This window comes from Chroicocephalus ridibundus, chromosome 2 (genome assembly GCF_963924245.1).
Source record: "Chroicocephalus ridibundus chromosome 2, bChrRid1.1, whole genome shotgun sequence".
Taxonomy (NCBI): domain Eukaryota; kingdom Metazoa; phylum Chordata; class Aves; order Charadriiformes; family Laridae; genus Chroicocephalus; species Chroicocephalus ridibundus.
In genome coordinates, this window is record NC_086285.1 from 131,948,655 (window position 1) to 131,967,541 (window position 18,887).

The following is an 18,887-nucleotide window of genomic DNA, read 5'->3' on the forward strand; positions in this document are numbered from 1 at the left end:
TGCACCAGAACTTGTACGGCTGCTTACTCCTGTGCGAGTTGCACTGTCTTGCTGTAAGATTTAATAAAATACCATTTCTTCTTCAGTGGACGCGTTCCAACTCTGCTAGTATTTTCATTACTGCTGCATTCTCTATGCAAAATTGAGGTCAATTTTTATGAAAGTATTTACAGAAGTGCTGGGAGTTTAAAATTGGATCTCTATGCATTTAGAAGCACCTTCTTTCTTTATTAAATCACTAATAATAATGGTCTTAAAATATTCTCAGACAATTCTCTGTGAGGCAAAGACAGCAAGTCTGGCATTTCCAAAGCTAAATCCATTTCAGAGAAATGACGAATTAAATAAAATGAAGGTTGAATGTTTCCTAAAGTTGTAGTCAGGTAGATTTGGAAATGTGATGGGCCAGGCTCATTACTGTGCTTCAAATTATTTACATGATTGCAGAAATACAGAATAGCTGTATTTCCTTTTTTTTGCTTTTGCCACCCTTGCCATGAAAACTTTTTACTTGTGATGAGATGTGTCTTTCCAAAGTTCGGGACTTTTATTTTTTTAGAAGCTAGAAGGAAGATTCGAGCCCTGGCTTGTGGCTTTATGGGAAAGTACCTTCAACTTCAACTACGGAAAAGAGAACACAACGGATGTGATCTAACCTACTTACTCTGTTGGGTAATTAAATACAGGGTAATCTGAACTAGTGGACCAAAGTATCTCCAGACTTACCACACCATTTCACTTTCCAGTTGCGATTAGCATCAACACCATGACACCGAAACCGTGTGTTCTTTGATCTTGTTTTTCTCCAAAATCGATCCTAACATAAGTTATAAAATAGTTAAATAGCAATATTACTACAGTTTGGCAAAAATCCATTTGTACACATAACAAACCAACTCTGGTCAACATATTCAGTATTATATTTTAAATGGAGTAATTTACTTCCATTTTGCATGCCACAAAGTGATGGATCAGATTATACAGAAAGTCACCTTTGAATGATGCAGCAACCATTCGATCTTTCCTGTTGAACATTTTTTTGAGTACTTCTACTAATACTACTTACATTTGTCCAGCTAAAATGATATCCATCCACATTAAATACAGGCATGATGTAGAAATACAGCTGAGTCAGCATCTTTCTCATGGCAGGATCAGTCTGGTATGTCTGAAGAGCCTAAAGCAGAAAAGCCAAAGAAGGTAATTTCCATAATAAAAATAATTTCCCGATTAAGTATTGTGACAGGCTAAGACAGTCATGTGGCCTCTGGCAGTACGGAGACCTGATCTCACAGCACCACTGACATCCTTCGAGCTGTGCTTGAAAGGCTGACATCGTCCTGCAAATGTCATTAAAGGCAGCATGTGACCATGTGACAAAGGTGTTCAAAAGACCCTGTTGTCTCTGCTTCTTAGTTACTTTCAATAGCCAAGAAAATACAACTCGCATTACAGAGAAGCAAATGCGTACAAAGTGTTTCTTGACGTAGGAGGTGGAAGTGGAATAGATTCTTAGTTGAGGAAACAAGTGTAGCTCCTGTAAGACAATGAAGCGCTGTTGTTTCCACCAGGTGATGATTTGGCAAGGTCAGAGCATGTCTTAAAGCATTTAAGGCTCACATTACATAAGCTTTTGTTGTATGCAAGGTCACTTACTATATGCACAATCGTTCATATAGGCAGCTTATTCCTTTATAATGTAGAAAACCTTCTACTTTTGGAGAACCTCATGGATAAAGGTTAGTAGAGGAAGTCTAGGTAGGGAAAGTATTTTTTTTCCGTTCTACATCTTAGAAACAGAGGCTCCTCAGCAGTTCTGTTTGCTAGTACCAGAGGTGCTCCTTTAGCTGTTTCTGGAAGCTCGGACTCCATGTGCTGTTCCAAAAACTGTTCCTTCTCATCAAACTTGCAACTTTCAAAGCTTGTCTTGATTCTGTAAGGGGAGGACGCAAGTGCTTCACCTGGCAGGTGGCAAGTGCGTCACGCTGACACTGGGTTCAAAGGGATGTCAGAGGCTGGCTCCTCTCCTCCTGGTGCTGTGATTACCGCCTCCTGCTCCGCGGTATTTCTGGCCCTCCAGATCCAAGAAGTAACGTCTTTGGGGGGACAAAGGGAAACGTTTTCTCTGAAATAAACCTAAGCTAAAAGCTTTTTAGTTGACAAATGCCAGGGAACAGTGTGAAGTACAGGAATTCAATACTTCTGGGCTCCTAACCATGCAGCTGTTTGGATTATTGAAGCTGCCACTGGAGCTGACAGATGCATTTTGTGGAATATCCTTAAGAAATACCCACACAACTGGACATGTCTGGGCCTGAAATTTACTCATGGAGGAGTTTGAACATATTTTTTTTTCTTTATTGAGGGCCTAGTGAGAGTTCTAAATGCTTTTTCTAAGGCATTCATTAACCACTGCTCTGTTATAAATTGCTTTCTCCTCACCCGGCCTCAGCATCCCTCTCAGTGGTGCTCCGCACGTGCAGGTCCTTCGGCCTCGCTTGCCGATCCAAAGCTGCGCGCCATCCCCCTGCGAAGCCACCGAGTCACCCAGCGCCACTCCGCTCCCAGCCTCTCCGCCGTTCTCAGCCAGGCGAGAGGAGGGGAAGGTGAGCGAGAGAGGGCAAAGGGGGCACAGCGCGGAATGACAGGAGACGTAGGCAGCACGGCGTGGAGCACCGCAGGGTGGGACGAGATGCTGAAAGAGGGCAGGGCTGTCGCAGGGGAGAAGGGGATGACAGTGGGCTTTTGAGGGGAAGCTTGGCGGAGCCGTGGGCTGCATGGGAAAAAGTCCCTGGCCAACGCAGAGGTCACAGGTCCCCCAGCCCACGTGCCAGAAATCCCCTGAAGATTCTTAGCTGGAATGGTATAGCATTGAAATTCAATGTACTTGTATTAGGAAGCCACATCAGGGCTACAAATACATTTACATAAAAATATCGGTATGCAGGTAATAGTTATTATATTCTATTATTATTTACAGTAAATACAAATATTATTTACAGTAAATATAATATATATATTATTTATAGTAAAAAGTAATTTTGTCAAAAGAGAAAGGAATGGTTACTCAAAAGTAATGACCGTGAAAACAAGGGCTGTGCTTCATAGATGTTCCACGTGCAGAATACACATACATACTGAAGTAACTAGGGCTACTCCGTGCATTAAGCTAGCTCTGCACTTCAACCTTCACAGGATTAAGAGCCTATATGATAAGTATGGATATTAAATCTGTAAGACTGTTCTCACAGTGGAAACAGAACCAAGTTGTTCTCTAAAATATGAGCCAAGGAAAATGAACGTTTTTGTCATGCTTATTTCAGGGAGAAGTAATTTGGTTGGGGAGGAAGTAAATCACCACACACCACTTGACTTTTTAATGCTTTTCTCTTTTTAGGCAGTATTAACACATTAAGCTTGTGTTGTTTCTCCATGATGGGTATTTACATATCAGTGATAATGAGATTGGCATATTTGCTTGTATCTGTATTTCCATATGCCATTCTTTTGCTGTCAGTTACATCTGCAATTATTCATTTTGTTACACTGTAGGGTTATAGAGACTGTATTTTAAACTGCAAATGCTATAAGATTAAGCTCTTTAAAACACTTTTAAAATAACCTCCTTAAAATAACTTCCAATAATTAATTAATTTGAGGTAATACACTCCTCAAAAATTGCGTGGATGAGCTTTGGAAATTTTTCAGAACCTTTCCAAATTTCCAAAAAGTGACGTAATGAAAATATTTGAATTAAGACTTTTTAATGTTCAATATGTTTTAAATCCTGTGAAGAATATATTTTTCTTGGTAAGTAAAAGCACCACCATTTAAAAACAGAAACAAAATATAGACTGCAAAATGCCAAGCACCTTTTCATTTTTTAAAGCTACTTACTCTGTGTTACTTTAATATCTGCTGTCATGGACAGAATACTATGAGAGACTTTAGAAAGCATTACAGTCCCCAGTAATACTCTTCAAAGTTTTAAGTCTTAAAGTTGATTTAGAGCCAAATATGTCATTCATTCAATTCTATTCTTTATAGCATACATGCTTTATCTCAATAATTTGGTTACCCTTTTAGAGTAGCATTTAATTAAAAATGTAACGGACCTGGTGCAACTTTCTTCTTCATGGAAAGCAAGAGTGTAGATGGTGTAACCTGGTGTGAGTGAGATCATATTCACTCTTTCCGCTGAAAATATTTTGTCCTTCATACTGTTTTTATCCGGCAATTTTGTTTGATATATGCCATCAGGTAACACAGAGCTTATAAATCTTACCTCCCTTAACAGGGAGGTCTTTGGCAATGTGCCTTACAGCTACTAAGGTGTGTCCTTGCTGGAGCACAGCCCACAACTTGCCTTTTGTGACGTGACTCTCAAATCCTCTGAGCAATGATCACGTAAACCGACCCCCCGCCCCTCCCCGGCAGTGTTGAAACATTTTCTCTTCGCTATGACACAAGCAAGACGAATATAAATCATCAGTGAATTAACGGCATTGTAGTTTGCACAGAGCCCTCAGAATACAGAGTAATGTGACCTTATACGGCTTGATTCTGCTTCCCCACCATGCAATCAATAGCAGCTTTGCTGCTGAGCGCGCAGAGCGCCAGGCTGGCCCAATAAATGCTGAATAGTGTTATTAGTGAATGAACAGATGATACAGGAACCCTGCCAACACCGAGCAATCTGCCTGGGGGATGGGGGAAAGGACCAATGATTAATAGGAGGGGGGTCGATCATCTGGATGGGCAGAGTGGTTGTTGTTGATAGAGCGAGCCCAGCTCGGGCTGGATGAGGATCTGGTCCATAGGAAATTGAATCTGGGGGACAAAGTGAACAGAAGAGCTATATCGTAAACTGACAAGGCAATAAAAGGCAAGAGTTTAAAAGGGATTTAGGATGCAGTTGGGCTTTTTGTAAAGTAAGGGGATTGACTGAGAAGGACAAAGCAAGGAGACAGGGTTGAGAGAAACTCTGGAATTGCAGTTGAGCTTAATAATGATTTGCTGTCCCACAATTAATTATTATTAAATTTAAGGTAACAATCAGCTTTTGCTGGTTCTGGTTTTGAATTAAACAATCACACCGAATCAAACAGTTAGTATTTTAGCACAGGGAATTGACTCCATTGCTGTTCTACCAGAAATAGCATAAAACTGCTTCCAACAAAACAGGATTATTTCTCCCATGCCATTATTAAAATATCAGTTAAAACATCCTTTCTGATGGTAACATACAGTGTTTTACTCTTGTCTGTATATCTTACTTTTTAGCAGGGTGCCCCTATGATTTCCTATTCAAGCCTTCGTTCCCACTTCATCAGTTTGGCAAGTTAGTAGTTAGCTCTGTCTCTGTACTTGGAAGCAGTACATCATTTTACCTCCATTTTCTCTTTTACTGCTAGTGTCCTGCTTTGGCACTCAAATCACAAGCGGAGTGGTAAGCCCGTTACTAAGGGTAAGATATTACTGACTATCTAAAACCAAATGTCTTAAAACAAAGAGTCAAGTTTTCAAGGCTGAAGCTTGAACTGTGTCTGACTTTTTTTTTTTTTTCAGCAAGCAAAATCTTACTTCCTTTTTGGGAGCATTTCCCATAGGAGGAACCCAGAAACAGCAACCAAGAAAGATGACAGTGTGCTGCAACTAGTTTGCAACACTAAGAAGAGAGTCCATAAAAAGAGTTTGAAAAGAATCATAGAATCATAGAATCATTTAGGTTAGAAAAGACCCTTGGGATCAAAGAATCCAACCATCAACCCCACTCTACAAAGTTCTCCCCTACACCATATCCCCTAACACCACATCTAAACGACTCGTAAACACATCCAGGGATGGTGACTCCACCACCTCCCTGGGCAGCCTATTCCAGTGTCTGACCACTCTTTTCGTGAAGAATTTTTTCCTAATGTCCAGCCTAAACCTACCCTGTTGCAGCTTGAAGCCATTCCCTCTTGTTCTATCGCTAATTACCTGTGAGAAGAGACCAGCACCAACCTCTCTACAATGGCCTTTCAAGTAGTCGTAGAGAGTGATGACATCTCCCCTCAGCCTCCTCTTCCTCAAACTAAACAGTCCCAGCTCCTTCAATTGCTCCTCATAAGATTTATTCTCCAGGCCCTTCACCAGCTTCGTTGCCCTCCTCTGCACTCGCTCCAGCACCTCGATATCTCTCTCATATTGAGGTGCCCAGAACCGGACAAAATACTCAAGGCGTGGCCTCACCAGTGCTGAGTACAGGGGGACAATCACCTCCCTCCTTCTGCTGGTCACACTATTTCTAATACAAGCCAGGATGGCATTGGCCCTCTTGGCCACCTGGGCACACTGCTGGCTCACGTTCAGCCGCTTGTCAATTAGAACCCCCAGGTCCTTTTCTGCCAGGCAGCTCTCCAGCCACACTTCCCCAAGCCTGTAGCGATGCATGGGGTTGTTGTGGTCCAAGTGCAGGACCTGGCACTTGGCCTTGTTGAAGCTCATACTGTTAGCGTCGGCCCATCAATCCAATCTATCCAAGTCTCTCTGTAGAGCCTCCCTATCCTCATGCAGATCAACACTCCCACTTAACTTGGTGTCATCTGCAAACTTACTGATGATGCAGTCTATGTCCTTATCAAGATCATCAATAAAGATGTTAATCAGAAATGGTCCCAACACTGAGCCCTGAAGGGCCTGCAGGATCCCAAAGGCTTGCTTACACTCGTACTTAGGATGCAAATGGAAAAGATGCTGAAGCAGAGAAGAGGCAGAGGTACGATGGCATGACTGACATGTTAGAGGAGAGGAGCAAACAGCAGTTCCAGGAAGCTTGTGCAAAGCTGGGACCACCCAAGCAAATGCAGGATCTTGTGGGGAAGAAGTTGCGTAAAGTTACACAGATCTTAGTGGAAATAAAAGACACAGCTTCTTGGTTTCAGTGTGAGAGGTAGTACATAAAAAAACTCATAGGTCCCAAACAAGTCAAGAAAGGCCAGAGTTATTCTGAAGCACTGTAAATACTCTGAAAGGGGCAACACAAATTTATCTACTAGTAATTATATGAAACTAAAGCCCACCAAGTTGGTGGAGACCCCCCCAAGATGCCTACAACAGAAAAATGTAATTCGTGAATTTTACAGCTATGTTGGTCCAGGGTAGTAGCTATTGAGGGCAACACAATAGAACTCTCTTGAATACATTGTTTAATTAAATTGTTAAGAAACAGAGAAATAACTAAGATGCTAATTATTGCTTGTAATTCCATTTTGGGAACAACTAAATTGTCCAATACACAGAATTTTCTTTCACTGTCCTTTCTCACGCTCAATAGTGTTTCTGCATATCAGTAGTTTTACTGAGGCCCTAATTACTCAGCATCACCACGCAGGAGTGGACTGCTAAAATACAAAGCAGAGTTTCTTCCCTAGGGCAAACAGATGTTGGAACAACAATGTGAATTCTCTTCATGCCTTGAAGAAGAACATACCCAACAGCTTAAAAGCCTTCACAGGGTAGAATTTGAATGTCCTAGTGATGAATACTTACACGAGCAAGTGTCATTGAAGAATTCCTACTACAGGCACAACACAGCTGCAAAGTTACCTTTATTTTATCAAGGTGTATTCACATTGTGAAAAATGAATAGCTGCAGGCAAAATGAAAGGAATTTTTACCTTCTTAAGATCATGGGTATGCAGGAGGATGCATCTGAGTAGTTGCAAGCGCACAAGAGAAATAATGCAGTACTTATTTCCTTTTGGAAAAGGAAAACTGGAAACCATTTTAACTATTCTTTTGCCATCATGAAGATGTCACAGCAAGGGAAAGCACCTTCTCTAAATTGTCTTACTGTTGAATAGAACCTGGGATAATCGACCACGGATCAAAAGACAAAGAAATACTCCACAGTATAAAAATGGTTTGCCAGAGTTGCTTTTAAAACAATGCATCACATGCCTCGTTGTGGTGATACCATGGTACTGCACTCCATCTTTTTGGCATTGGCTTAGATTTTATCCATTAAAAGAGAGCCCAGCCCAGGAAACTCTTGTTGGTAGTGTTCACTGCCACTTTATTTTCCTTCGCTGCAGAAATGGTGCACGTTAGTAAGCTCTGTTTTCAGTAGCAGGGATGCGCTACAGAGATGCAGATACTCGGAGCGAAGTGGGATGTAAGATGGCTGTCGAAACAACTGAACTCTTTCAGAACCGAACCAGCAGTGGAGCGGAGGAGGGATGTTGAGTAGAAGCAGAAAACTACATACACATAGGTGTGATTACCACACAGAAACTTCAAATGGCAGGAACAGCATTTGGAGGATAAAAAAAAACCAGGAGGATAAAACAGATTCTGCATTTGTACAGCATCAGCCTCTTGCTGCTGAAAGGCTGATGAATGAAGTACTGAGTGAAGAGGCTGGAAGAAGTGATCTCTCTGATGGAGAAAAAACAAATAGCATTTCAGGCAGAAGCTCCTGACAGAGAAGAATGAGTTAGTTAGAGATAAGTAAGGCTGAGTGTTTCAAATATAGATGCTGCAGGATGAAACAGATGGATTTTTCCTCCAGATAATGGATATATAGGGAGCACTCAGAGGAGTCAATTTTTTTCTGAGGTTAGTCAGCTAAAAGGACAGCTGGGGAGACTCGAGACTGACAAACAATAAAAATTAAGCTCCAATGATTGTATTGCATTTACTGAAAGAGCTGCAGAGCGTTTGTGGAGACATCTGTCACCAGGTGACTGGTCCTTCGAGGTGAAAAAAGCTCAGTCTTCACGATGCCATCATCACTGGCAGCTGTGAAGGAGCCTGTAGGGGTCCAAGATACAGCCCTTAGGAGCTTCTGTCCTTCCTAAAACACAGGTGAACTAAAAATTGATGAACAGGAGAAAAACCCAGACAGGAAGATTTCATAGAGCAAGAAGATGCGGTCGTTTAAAGAGCAACAAAAAATTTCAAGTCAAACCAACACCAGCTGAAGAGCTTTAGCTGAAGGGAACTGACCTCAGAAAAAAGGAATGTATTCAGCTAAAGGGTGAAAGGAAAAAGCTACAGGTACAGTGTTTGTTTTGGCCTTGCATGCCTCTGATTCACTTCGGAATATTTCAAATTATTTCAAAAGCCCTTCAGGTTTCTAAGAGCCAGCACTCAAAGATACGTCCTCTATGGTTAAAAACTTCTGCTTGGAGAACTGAAAAAACATGGAGATGGAAAGCCTATCATGGGGATGAACTAACTACATTGTCTCAAAGACAACTAAATACAGGTGGAATGAGCATCCCTTAAATTAAGATGAGTCTGAAATCCTGGATTGTGGGAATATGGCATTTCATCTGTACCCGTTCAAAAGACTTAAGTCTGTTGATGAGTGATAGGTGAAGCGTATAATCTTCAAGAAACATCACTGTGTTTTTTCACATAACTGTCCTGCATACCCCTAAGATCAGACTGTTTCTGGAGTGGGTGAAGAACTGGTATCTGAATTTCATAATCAGCCAGTATTTTGAGGCTCTGATAGTTATCGATAGCAAGGGCAAATAATGTTTCTGACTCCTAAAGGATTACCTATTTTGATGGAGCTCAGCAAGACCCAGAAATGATCCAGAAGGTGAAGCTGTTTTCCTGCAGTGTGGCCTTCAGCACTGGAATGAATGACTGAGTGCTGCTCTGACTGTTGATGCAGCATATTGCAGATGTTTTGTCCATCAGGACTACGGAATTTTGCAGAAAGAGCGTAAGTGCTACACTGGCTTTCAGCAGATCTTAAAGTAGGAATACTTATAGCTTTATGGCCTTATGACCACACGGCCTGCATGGCGCAGAAGAAGAGCCAACCCTTTTTAACACTGACGCTGTCTGGGTCCCCTGCTTGGACCTGCGTCTGATCGCACTGTTGTCCTCATTCAGTTCTGTCTATGCGTATGTGCTGTTATTCTAGGTATCCTGTCTTTACAGTCCAGCACTTCATAAACATTCCTGAGGAAGAATCTGAGGTCTTGAACTCTGCCAAATTCCTGGTAAAGACAGGTCTCTGGGGCCTGGTCCACAAGCGTAATGGCTGGCTAATTGGCAATAAGCATCCCATATGCATCCCACAAGGTGACTCATAAATCAGTCTCAAACTCAGAAAAGTGGGAGCAGGTGTTGCCATTTTGGATCTTGGACAGCCTATGTGTCTCTCTTAGCTCATTATTATGGGGTGGAAAGATGGGATTCAGGCCTGGTTTCGGGAGCAATCAATACCAATACCAGGATTAAAAAAAAAAAAAAAAATCTGCCCACAGCCTTTAACTTCTTTGTCTGGGGTTACCTGTCTGCTCCCTGGGTGCACACTGAAGTACAAACACATCACCTTGAATAATTTGGGAACTCGTATAATTGGGATCATAGAACACCCACATTTCAGAATTCGGACTTTCAGCCCTGCATCTCACAAATTAAAGTATGCAGAGCATACTGATACTCTTTTCAGATTTGGGACCCTTCTGAGATGAGGGAGCTATTATGGCCCATCTTTAAGGGGTGATACAGTACTGCAGGTTGAGCACTGGAAATCTGGAGGTGCAGGTTTGGATTCCTCCACTGTACAGCTCCTTTCCAGTGGGCTGGTGGATTCATGGGGAGTCTAGCAAGGTCAATGCCTGAACCAAACTTATCAAGTTACCTTGATCAAATCCAGAAAGCTCAGAAGTTCTGAACATTTTTTTGGCAAAGACCTTAGATACTGGCTAGGTTCTGTCCCAGAAGCAGCAGACGGTAGCACTGCTCATCCAGGAAAAGAAAAGCCACAACAGTCTCACATTAAAGAAAAGTGGCTATGGGCAATGCAATGTAAACTGACACACATTCAAAGAATAGTACTCTTATTTTGAGTAAAGTCCTCAAGATTTAAACATTTGAAAAATATAAGAGCCTAGGGAGTCTATGGAAGAGCATGCCACAGTTCACATTTGAGATGCAGATATACTGAATCCAGTCAACATATGTCAGTTTTCCTTTTTCCTAAAAAAGCCCACTTTTGAGGATGGGAGAAGAAGGTGATGGTGGAGGTTACTGCATTTCCGAAGTGTAAGGCTATTTGCACCTTCATTTGAGGCCCAGATGAGGTCACTCCCTTAGGGGCATGCACTTGATCTTAATGGATGTTTCCCTTTACAGGTGCCATTGGATTCTTAGAACATTTTGTCAAGAAGTAGTACAATCTGTGCTTGCTTCTGGAAGGTTTTAAATTACATTTCTTGAATTTTCTGATCTTGGAAGACAAATTCCCTCATCAGAAACAAAGAATAGTGCACCTTAAAGTAACATCTCTTGTGTGTTTTTTCCTGAAAATGTTGTATGAATGACATTTCAAGGTTATACATCATTGACATGGATCGAATGGCAGCATTTATTAGAGGGAAGAAAGTCAAACCAGATGTAATGGGAATCCTCATCTGCTTCCACTAAAACTGAAATAGAATCTAGTTTTGATGTTAATTTGAATAGCAGCCTGTGAACCATATTTCAGATTTTTAAAAAAATGGTAAGATCCTAAATTTGAGGTCTGGATAATTTGATATCTGAACTCTGCTTCTCCTCTCCCAGTTGCACACCCAATGAAGAGGAGGTAAATATTCTTATTTAACATTTATACATATATAATTGTACTTTTGCAAAACGTCTACAGGTTTTGCTTTTTTACTTCTATGAGGGCTATTTAATTTTGGATACATACATGTTATATCTGATAAGCAAATCTTGTTTCTAAAGTCGACTGCTTTCTACAAAGTAATAACACATAATAGAGTCCCTTTCTTTCCAGTTTGTTATGTTTACTTACACATTTTAATGTATGATTAGATCCCATGCAGTCTTTTTAAAAATCTAATCTAACAGACCTTTTTGAATATTTTTTTTCCCAAATCTTTTGCTGTGGACACAAATGCAGGGTTACATTAGATTCATTTATCTTTGCAGGTTGCCTTCAAAGTACTCCACACATAATCAGTTCAGTTTCCTTTTATAGTTCCTCTTGCTTCCCTGCTCCACCCCAGGTCTCTCATATATTTCCACTGTCAGGGCCTTTTTTCCACCCCTTTCCAGCTGAGTAAGGCTTGAAGCCGGGTGGGACTCCCCTGTAACCTGACTGCTATTATTCTACTACAATACTGGCGCAGACACTTCTCAGTGACTCATTAGCTGGTACCTAAAGCTCTGATCCTGTGTGTGGAGGCCGTCCCCTTTCTTGACTTGAAATTCAATGACCATGAGGTAGGGTTTGTCAGAGGCCACCAGTATTGCTAACCCTGGTAGAACATCTGATTATCTTTAGCTGAGAGACTACAGGCATTCAGGGGCGCCTTCTACAGAAACAAACAGTGATGTTGTTATTAACACCAGACCTATGGAACACAGAGCCAAGGCTGGAGCTCATGCTGGAGTAGATTATAGTAAAAAAACACACAAAAAACCAAACAAACCCCCCAGTCTCCCAAACCAAACAATAGTTTTCGCTCTCCTTTTGTTTCTTTCAAAATGTGAGTAGGCTGGGTTTGTACTTTCAACTATATTATCACATAATGCAAAACTCTTGGCTGTGCATTCTCTTTCTCTTTTTGATCTTTAACTTCTACTTCTATATCTTTCTCCCTTTTTCTCTAGTTCATCTGTTCTTTTTCTCTAACTGTTGTATTTACCTGAATACAGAAGCAAGCAAGTTACCGAGGTTTCCCAAGCTGGATGGGAATATCTGGTCAAGTTTGTAGCACCCAGTCTTGAGCTTGACTGTTAAGTGACATTCACACCTAGAGGTTGTTTTCTAAGCTAAATCTCTTGAAAAGCCTAGTTGTACACAGGAGTACGGATACTTCAATAGAAACCAAGCGACAGAGATCACGGGATGAAGCGAAAGCTTGATAAAATATTTCAGGCTGCCTGCACAGTACAGGGACGCGTGTATGCCGTTCCTGCTAGGAAAGAACCTAACATCACATAAATCCAACATTTCCTTTTGCTTGCCTTAAATCAATGGGCTTGTAGTGCTATTCCTTAGAGTCAACAAACATGCCAGGAAAAAACTGTTTCCAAGCTGACTGCCCTTTCTCAGAAGCGCTCGTAAGCACCAGGGAGGATGGAAAGTGGGCTGCCGGGCTGCAGAGGTGCTTAAGGGAGGAGTTTGCCAGAAAAGAGAATTGCAGAGTTTGAAGCACGGGCAGACCTCCAGTTTTCCCAGAGTTCTTACTAAAAATGTATAATTCATTTAACAAAAAAGGCAATATCCTAAACCGAACAATCTAATTGCCTTGTCTCTCCTCCCCTCCCAGCCATTTTTAATATAATGATGGTCTGTGAGCATAATGTATTCTTATCCTGATGCTTTTTGCTTTAATGCTGGGTTGAAATAGTGCTCTTAGGAAAGAAGAAAATATATGTAATTTGTGAACAAAGGCAATGAACCACCAGACAAAGGTGGTACATTCTTGTATTCTCAAGGAACTCCGCAGAAATTTTCTTTAATCTAGGAAAATGCTTTTACATAGTTGACGAAACATTCTTACCAGCAAGCTACTCTCCAAAGATCTCAAATAACAACCGGAAGGGTTTCATGTACACATACACAGCCTATATTCTGTCATAAGCTCTACAGAGAAACCTTGCGATTTTTCCCTTGCTGCCACATTGTAGTGTTTTATGGGAAAATCTTGGTAAGGAAGATGTACTTGAGCAATAGGCTTTCCCACCAGTGCCTGTCTGTCCCAAACATCTGCCTCCCTTACTGCCGCCTGTTCTCCTGGGTAGGAAAGCTGCTCGGATATAGTTGCAAGTTTGTTCATCTTTACAGTAACAGAAGTCCTAATAAGAAGACGCACCACCGTAGCACACTGAACTTTGGAGATCAGCTCCTGGACCTGGTTTAGCCTATCCATGCTCACTCAAATTGTGGTGGCCTCATTATTTCTGTACTTGCCCTATATGCTGCTGAGGGCCTTCTGAGGGAAATTCACACACGGTTATATGATCGTCTCAGCTACCACATTAGGGTGTTGATGATGTAGAGGTTTACTCTTATGTAGTGACTTATAAGGCCAGGATCTTTCTGCTGGCTGGAGAGAGCCCAGAAAATCAAGAGGCAGATCCTTTAAATCAGAGGAGGTATTAATACACTGTAGAATTCCACAGTGACAGGGTAGGAGAGAAGTGAGAAAATTGTGCGTTTATAGGAAGAACCTTGCGAACAAAGATTTTGCCTCACTTATTTTGAGCAAAAAAATGATATGCAAAATACTCAAAGCACATCTGTTGGGTTTTTTTTGAAGCCGCCTTTGACTTATGTAAATTGCATTGCAAAATAGTCTCCACTGTGCAGCTAACATCCCTTCTTGAACAAAAGTTGGTTGGTCAAGGGGAAATGTCAAAATCCTGCAAACATATCCTGCATCTGAGATGAATCTGAAATTAGAAGAGATTAAGTGCTGATATACAAAAAATGATGTACCAGACAAGTGGAAAACAAAATTCCAATTGCTTTGATTTCAGTGATTTGAAAAAAGGCTAGACCGTAGATATCAAAGATAAAGGGAGCATAAATCAAATAAAATAGGATCAAAGAAACGCTGGGGAAACCACTTGGTATTCAGAGACTATGAAATCCATAATTTTAGGTGAAATCTGCCTATGATTTTAGTTTTCCGTTCCTATGGAATTGCACAAAAGAGAAATGTCTTTCTTAATTTCAGTCCTTAAAGCAAAGATATTGCTGAACTGATCTGAAGCACTACACGCTGGCACTGATTTACCTGGACCTTTACCAGAATTACAGTCTCCACATTTTTAGATCTTGGAATAAAATCCTACTTCATATCTCTGCCAATACGTGTCTGGCATATTTTTGTCCTGTGCCTAGCTGTGTCTGGCTGCTGCTATCAGCTTCGTTTATCAAGCAATTAAGTGTTCTACAAATAATAATAATAATAATAAAAATAATAATAATAAAAAAGTGGTATTTTTCTTTTTAATATCTTAGATTGGTTACGGCAAAAATGCAATGTTCATCGAACTGAAGGAAGTGCATGACTGTAAATTGTTAAACACTTACTTCTTTCACGAACCACTGGCAAAAGGCAGGGCCAATCCATTCTCTTGCATGAATCCCACAGTCTATCCAAACAGCTTTCTTGTAGGGCCGTGATCTTTTACCTAACTTGAAGTGGGAATATTCATAGCAATATCAATAGGTCTTATGACACAGTAATGAGAAAATAATGCAATATTAGAAACACTCAACAGGTTTGAATTTTCTTGTAAAAAGGAACAGAAATTTATTGTTTTCAAAGGTATGGTCAAGATAATGGTAGGCAGGTATGCCAAGATAACGAAGCTGATCTATGGAAAAAAAAAATTACAGGAAAAGTGAGATCTGTCAATTCCTCTTTTATGAGGAATAATACCCTTAAATATCACATGGAGCAAGTGCTACACAATGCTACAGGAACAGCCTGATCTGATGAGGAATCAAATTTTCAGAAATCTGCACCAGCAGATGAAAAGAAAGTACATTGAAAGTAAAATTTTTTTGTGTGCCTTGCTGTACCATCTAATTTGTGGTCCTAATAATGTGAGCTGAGAGCACACAGCCCTGAAATTTTGTCAGTAGCTAAAGAGGAAATGTGTGGCACATGCTGAGAGGGGCTCTGGAGTCCCTTGGGGTCCCACTCCAGCATAACTGCTTTCCAAGTTATCTAGAAACACAAAATTTTCCAATTCCTTGAAATCCAAATCCTGCTAATTGGACTTGTCCTGTAATTTATCTCCATGCATATCCAAACCAAGTAAACAGGATTTGTCTTTTAGTTTTCCTGATTTTTTTTTTCCCATTAAAGATGACATTCATAGAGATACTTAGATCTTAGCAACTCGTCCTTAGGAAACTCTGTTAACCTGCGTCTCCGCTCTCCATCCTATAACATAAGTAACAACGTGTCTGTCCCTGATTCCAGACTTTAGTCTGATTAATGACTATTTAGTCTTTACCTTGAGTACAAACAGTGGTCTTCCTTCATAGGATTTTCCAACAGAGAACATGTGAACAAGGTCTGAATGAGTTTTATTCAGATGATGCATCCAACCCTGGATCTGCAAGCACAGAAATTAAATTGTTGCTTCAATCTTTGCCTTTCATGGGAAGCAACTGTAACACATTTGTTAATCTCAGCTCTCAGTCCTCTGTATGTTTTTGGATTTTCCTGTAGTTTTTCTTTCTGTCATTTTTTTGGGTTTTTTTTTTTGCTCATTTTTGTTTTCACACTTGAACTATCATTGGTCTCTCATAGCTGTATTGCCAGCAGCTGGATGCAGCCTTCAGACACGTGGGATTTTTTTCCCGTTTTATTGTTGGATATTACTGGAATGCATTAGCCGTTCATCGAAAAATCTGGAGATGGGACTAATCTGCCGTTCCCACTACATATAAATGGAATGAAGGAGCAGGCCCCCTGACTGACTGCCAGGACACAGAACGGTGAACAGACTGACGTGCACGATTCAATGACACCTGAAATATTTTTTTCGCAGGCACCGGGACTTGCTGAGGTGCAGCACCCTCCACGCTCAGCCTAAGGACTTGGGTTTGGTGCAGGCTGAAACTGTGTATTTGAGCACACTGGAGTCAAGGGAAATTATTTACCCAGCTATCATCCAGGATAGCATCCCTCATACACGAATTTGTATCTAAGTGTTTTTAAGTCTTGGGGCCTCTTGTGCAAATGTGTACGCGTTTGCTCATTTTGCTTACCCCAATGAATCAATGAGACCTACCCCTCACTGAAATCTCTTACTCCATCAGAGTAAAAGACCTATTTTAAAAACAAAACTCAGAAGCTGCCAAAGATAGTTATGTGTAAAGATAAGCCTTGAATACAAATATTAAAAAAATGCATATTTTTAAGAAGGTGCCCATTTCTGAAGAAGAAACATTTAGAATACCTCTGAATACGAACAGGCAACCATAACTTGCAGAGAGAGTGAAATCTTTGTCTCATTAAAAACAACTTTGTAGCAGATAAGAGGTACAATATGAATTTTCACATACTTCTTCCAGGGAGTGATATGTTTCGTAGTTATACCCAGAGAGGGACCTTCGATTCCTGTGTGACCTCAGTCCAGTTTGGTTTTCTATTGCTTTCTGTATGTCTGATATGAGAATCCTAGGTAAAAAAAGATAGCAGTATTATCGAAAAACTAGTAGAACACAGAGGCTAAAGCAGAACAACAATCACATTTAGAAGAAATATAGCAGGAGTTAAACCATCCTGATGTTACTTCATCTGTTATATTTTGACAATAGAGTGCTTCAGGCTTATTTGAATGTATTCTGCCAAATAAATACTCCAGCTGTTTTGAAATGTAACAGTGCCTTCAAAAAACACAATGAGCTTGTTAAGCAAATGAAACAGAATGATGTAAATAACATAGCCAATGCGAAGAAGAAGCCGCTTTCATTTGTTTATGGAGCAGCATTTGCTGTCTTCTTTTATAATCCAGTTATACTACGTGATCATGGATCTTCAAAACTTTATTTCAAAACCATAAAAAACCAACTTTCTAGGCTTAGAAAAACATGCACATACTTTCTCTCGGGAGTTATTGTACTGGCATGGAAAATTACGTATATCTACAAGTTGTAGAGGGGAAAAAGAAAAAGAAATAACTTAGTTGCATTATCATTCTGTCTGAAACACAACAAACAGAAAAATTCTTAAGTGTTTACAATTACCTGCTCTGTAATAATTGTTTGCCAGTTATTTTAAAATAACTCAGAAAAGGCATAAAACAATACTAAGTGAAAATTAAATACGCTTGCATAAAAAGTGAGAGGTTCTTTAAGAGCAAAATGCAGAAACAGCAGCGTAAGCTGAAAAATTTCCTATTTTATGGCAAAACCAAATAATGGTACAAATATAAACATATAAAGTAGACAATATCAGGAAAGAATGATACTGAAGAAATTGGAGCATCTATCCTTTCCATCACACAGTGGCGGGAGCTGGGAATACCATCAGTGACATCACTGTAAAACCGAGAGCCGTTCTTGTATACCACCATCTCCTAGAGCATGGCAATGTGCAATCGCCACACCACTAATTCATCATTCCTGTAAAACGACTGTCACATTCAACCTTTTAAAGTTTTATAGGCATTAGCTGCAATGATTGGAAAAAGGTGGAAAGAAACTGCTTTCACTCTGATCCTAACTCAACTGTGCAGCACAGGCCTCGAAGATAATAGATCTGTCTACATATGATATCAAAGTAAAGGTTATCCCATCTTCAAATGTATTAGTGAAGTAATTGTATAATTAGGAATTGTATCGTTCTACATCAGCAGCTTTCATTAAGCAAACTAAGGGCTTATAGTCTTGACTTGCAAAGTGCTATACACTCTGAGAGCAGTACCTTAAAGCATTTAAGTCTGTAGTTAGATTAAAGCAGTGGTTTTATTCAAGTCATTAGGACATCTAATATGCTAAAAAATACGTGCCTGCTTTGCTGAATTCTGATTAGTGTAAGCACCTACCAGGATCAAGCTCTGTTTGTCCACTTTTACAATAATAGATTTAATTTCACAACCCCTGATTGTTTATGTGTCTGCTCCAAATGAGAGTCGATAATCTTTCTTTACTTTTAAATGACTGTGTACTGTGTGTGCTTATAATGCAAAGGCTCTTAAGTTCTTCAGGTCTGAATACAACTTAAATGGCTTTGTTGCCAGAGAAGTTGCAACCAAGGAACCTTGGTGCAGTAAGAGTTTGTCTGACGCCTGACTTGTTTTAATGACCGTCTTCTTGTCATAAAGTCAAACACTAGGACAGATAAGCCTGTCTTACGGGCAAGGGCTGGTCACCTTGTTCATTATTCAGGCTG

General features: G+C 40.3%; 1 protein-coding gene across 1 annotated transcript in view; it reads right to left on the reverse strand.

Annotated features, from left to right (window-relative positions):
• The window catches only part of CPA6 (carboxypeptidase A6), an 85,216-nt gene that overhangs the window by 12,244 nt on the left and 54,085 nt on the right, over positions 1–18,887 (reverse strand). The window contains exons 4-8 of the mRNA XM_063324016.1: positions 17,057–17,171; positions 16,000–16,101; positions 15,065–15,169; positions 1,067–1,177; positions 727–817 (exon numbers count right to left, since the gene is read on the reverse strand). Of these exons, the coding sequence (XP_063180086.1) occupies positions 727–817; positions 1,067–1,177; positions 15,065–15,169; positions 16,000–16,101; positions 17,057–17,171 (524 nt within the window). The remainder of the gene's footprint in view (positions 1–726; positions 818–1,066; positions 1,178–15,064; positions 15,170–15,999; positions 16,102–17,056; positions 17,172–18,887) is intronic.